The following is a 3,672-nucleotide window of genomic DNA, read 5'->3' on the forward strand; positions in this document are numbered from 1 at the left end:
CGCGGTCCCCTCCCCTCCCACCAACTGCCGGCCGGCGTAGTGGGGTGGGGTAGTGGTCAAACATTCGATGGAAACCCGTCAAATGTGTTTTTTGAATCAATGGAACTCCTCTGACCTTGTCGGAAGAATTTTTGATTTCATTTTAACGATTGTAGGGGAATATTATTTTTTACAACTGACAACATTTCTCTCGACATGGTTCCGTTGATACAAAGGATAAATATTTTAAATGAGTGGAACCCACTGAGAAATTTTCTTTTCCCGTTTCTTAGGCTTATCCTGTAGGTGAGCTTGGAGCAGGAGGAAATGGCGGAATCAATCCCGTTCGTCGATCGTTTATTTACATATTTACACATTTTCTCGCATTCTCTGCAATCTTTCGTGTACCAAAATTGGTTACTGTTCATTCCACCTGTCCAGGTTACCGGCTCGACGTGCGACGTCCTGGAGAATGCACTGACGCGGTACGCCCGCGTTCTGCAGCGCGAGGCGGCCGTGGGGCGGGCCCTGGCGCGCCAGGAGCAGCGCGCCGGCCGCCGGCTGCGCGGCTGGAGGAACGACCCCTTCTTCGGTGGCTACATTACCAGCCTGCGCGTCGAGGTGTCCGCCTGCGAGCGCTGGCCCTACCCGAGCATGGACGAGTCATGTAAGTGGAGAAATGTCAAATTTTAAAAAAGAAAAATGACTAAAAAATAGCTAATAAAGAAGGCCAAACAGTGGCGTAAAATTCACCTTAAAACTGAACCCTACTCAGGCGGCAGACGTTTCGCCTCTTTCCTCGGTCGTCCGTGTTGCGCAGTCTCTGTAGCTTTAGTTGTACTTCTTCTTACACACCTCCGCGTCCTCTGCCCCACAGACAAGTTGCTGGTGGACGTGGACGAGGACGCCCCCGACCGCGCGCCGACCGGCAGACTGACGGCGCGCAGCTCCTGGGGCGCGCTCCGCGGCCTCGAGACCTTCGCGCAGCTGCTCAGCCCCAGCGGCGACGGCTCCTCTGTGAGTACCTCTCTAGGGCGGGTCCCCCCGGCGACGGGCACAGACCCGGGGCCGGGGCCTGCCGGGCACGGCCAGCGGGCCGAGGAACTTCTTCCTAGCCAGGAGCAAGTTGTGCTCCGTCAGGAGGACGTCCTCGAAGCTTCTGTTGGTCGGTAAAGAACAACATCAATGGTCATAAGGTAACGCTGTAAATGGACGTGTCCCGAGGCCCCGAGTGAACCTGAGGGAACGTTTGGCAAGCTGAGTGCTGGGTGGGGGGCGGGCCACTGGCTGCACACAGCTGCGTGGCGGGCCTACCTACCCGGCGCGTTGCCCCGTGATCATGTCATGGAACCATGGAACCCAGGTCTCAAAAGAGCAATCCGGAGCAATCACTTAGGTTCATTGTGGGGCATGCGAAGAAGTACTCCCTCGACTTTGTGGTTTCTCCCCGTCAGCTGTTACTGAACGCCACCCTGGTGACGGACGCCCCTCGCTTCCCGCACCGCGGCCTCCTCATCGACACCTCGCGCCACTTCCTGCCGGTCGAGGACATCAAGATCGAGCTGGACGCCATGGAGGCCGTCAAGATGAACGTGCTGCACTGGCACATTGTCGACGACCAGTCCTTCCCCTGGCAGAGCTCTCTGTTCCCGGAGCTGAGCGCGAAGGGCGCCTACCACCCGAGCCTCACCTACTCGCCGAAGGACGTCCTCGACGTGATCCAGTACGCACGCCTCAGAGGGATCCGCGTTATGCCCGAGTTCGACACGCCAGGTAAGTGAGGTCAGGGGTAAGATTAAGTGAGGTCAGGAGTAAGGCGAGTGGCTGCCGATTGGTGCTGCCCGTTGCGGGAAATAGACCTTTTATCCAAACGATGTGGCAACGCCAAACGCTAATAGTTTCCAGAGACAAACTCTTAATTGTGATCAAAATTCAAAATTAGGGGCACGGTAGTTTATTTTTGTGACTTCTCCGCATCAACTACCGTAGCCAAAATTTCAAATATTGACCACCACGATGTTGACCACAGTGATAAGGTTGTCGCTGGACAAAAATAGCGACATTTGAGCGACTGTACGAATAACCGCTTTGGATAAAACGTTTATGCAGCCCCAACAGCCCGCACCCTTTCGCTGTTGGACATTCTAACCGTTGGCACCTCCGTGCTTTTCGCGCCCGTTTCAAATGCCTGTAAGAGATCTCGGCGTTGGCAGGTCACACTCGGTCGTGGGGCGAGGGTCGTCCCGGGCTCCTCGCAGCATGCCATGACTTTCTGGGGCGGCCTGACGGCACCTACGCCAACATTGACCCCACAAAGCCCGAGAACCTGGACTTCTTGAAGCAGCTGTTCGGAGAAGTGGCCGCCACTTTCCCGGACCCCATGCTACACCTGGGAGGCGACGAAGTGCCAGACTTCTGCTGGTAAGTAACACAAGGTGAGGGGCTTTGGAAAAACAAAGCCTGGGAGAACACATTGATAAGCTACCGGTAGTAGTCGCACTCTACACTGTAAATCCGGGGTGTCCAGTAGGTGGGCGACAAAACTGACCCGCAAAACTAGGTCGCCTACCTGCTGGACACCTACTGGTCTTCCGGGTAATTGCATGATGGGCACAATGGGTGGAATGCCTATGGACTCGTACGGTACAATGCAATTGCCTGGAAGACCAGAACGTGTCCAGCAGATAGGCGACACAAAGTCGGCAAGTTTTGCGGGTCAGGCGACATTGTCGCCTACCTGCTGGACACCCCGATTTACAGTGCAGGCACGTGGCTGTGTATCTGCTATTGCGCACTCACATGGTGCTCGAGGGGTTTATTGTCCGGGTTGAGATCGATCAGCCTGTGCGTGGGGCGCGAGGGCGAGAGGGCCCCGGGGATTCATCACGAGGGGGGCCATCACTCAAACTCCATCACCTGTCGCGACCGCGGCGGCGGGGGTCCGCGGCTTCCCCGGGCAGCCGGAGGGGCGGCGCGAGCGCGGGCTCCAGCGCGGGCGCCACCACGTCGCCGAGGGACTCCGGCCGCGCCGTCAGCCGGCTGTAGCGCCGCTGTCGCTGCCGGCCGCCCCTCCGCCGGCGCTTGAGCCCAGCGCGCGCGCGCCGCCGGTGCTCGCCGAGCCGCGCCAGGACGGCGTCTACGCGGGCGCGGTTCCGGAAGACGAGCAGCTCGCCGACGAAGGCCAGCAGTGACACCTCCAGGCCCACCACTAGCAGCATCCACACTCCCACCAGATGATCAATGCCCAGGACCACTGGGGGCTTGTCGTTGTTGTCGCGAACGCGGCGCTTCCGGACGATAGGGGAGTACCTGCGGGGCATTCGCGAAGGAGCGGGGTTACTCAGTTAGGAATGTCTGTCGAAACGATGTCGGAACGACACCGTGACGACGACGGTACTCTCTTTCAACGTCGTTCGGATATCGTGTGGACATCTTGTTTCTCACTGGGTGGGAATTAAAAAAAAAAACGAGGAAACGAGCGGACTTGTCAACCAAGTACTGGACGATGCCCGCCTCCACGACGCGGCTGATCAGCTCGTTGAAGGACGGCGTCAGCACTGCCCCCTTCTCCAGCACGAACCAGGCGGTGGGCAGGTTGAGCAGGCAGTAGTCGGACAGAACGTGTATGACCTGCGCACGACAGAGAGCGAGAGTTTTTCAACGCACCGTGGTGCGGAAGATCCCACTCCCCCC

The 3,672-nt window shown here is 58.1% G+C and overlaps 2 protein-coding genes across 2 annotated transcripts; one reads left to right on the forward strand and one right to left on the reverse strand.

Annotated features, from left to right (window-relative positions):
- Window positions 1-291: 291 nt before the first annotated feature.
- LOC127752287 (beta-hexosaminidase subunit beta-like) lies at window positions 292-2,432 on the forward strand. Its single transcript, XM_052277178.1, has 4 exons — window positions 292-646; window positions 857-996; window positions 1,434-1,752; window positions 2,193-2,432. Exons 1-4 carry the CDS (start codon window positions 307-309, stop codon window positions 2,402-2,404), a joined length of 1,011 nt encoding a protein of 336 aa, XP_052133138.1. The 5' UTR covers window positions 292-306; the 3' UTR covers window positions 2,405-2,432.
- Window positions 2,433-2,891: 459 nt separating this feature from the next.
- LOC127752286 (uncharacterized) lies at window positions 2,892-3,630 on the reverse strand. Its single transcript, XM_052277177.1, has 2 exons — window positions 3,464-3,630; window positions 2,892-3,288 (listed from the first exon to the last, which is right to left on the reverse strand). The coding sequence occupies exon 2, from the start codon at window positions 3,195-3,197 to the stop codon at window positions 2,892-2,894; it is 306 nt and encodes a 101-aa protein (XP_052133137.1). The 5' UTR covers window positions 3,198-3,288; window positions 3,464-3,630.
- Between the last annotated feature and the right edge of the window lie 42 nt (window positions 3,631-3,672).

The sequence above is a fragment of the Frankliniella occidentalis genome, unplaced genomic scaffold, assembly GCF_000697945.3.
Source record: "Frankliniella occidentalis isolate FOCC.00 unplaced genomic scaffold, Focc_3.1 Scaffold5977, whole genome shotgun sequence".
NCBI classification, from domain to species: Eukaryota; Metazoa; Arthropoda; class Insecta; order Thysanoptera; family Thripidae; genus Frankliniella; species Frankliniella occidentalis.

Bases quoted from the DNA above. Each gene is read 5' to 3' on its own strand.
- LOC127752286 (XM_052277177.1), bottom strand. From the start codon at position 3,197: ATGCTGCTAGTGGTGGGCCTGGAGGTGTCACTGCTGGCCTTCGTCGGC.
- LOC127752287 (XM_052277178.1), top strand. From the start codon at position 307: ATGGCGGAATCAATCCCGTTCGTCGATCGTTTATTTACATATTTACAC. The intron at 647-856 runs GTAAGTGGAGAA...TCTGCCCCACAG, and splicing joins CCCGAGCATGGACGAGTCAT to ACAAGTTGCTGGTGGACGTG. The intron at 997-1,433 runs GTGAGTACCTCT...TCTCCCCGTCAG, and splicing joins CCAGCGGCGACGGCTCCTCT to CTGTTACTGAACGCCACCCT.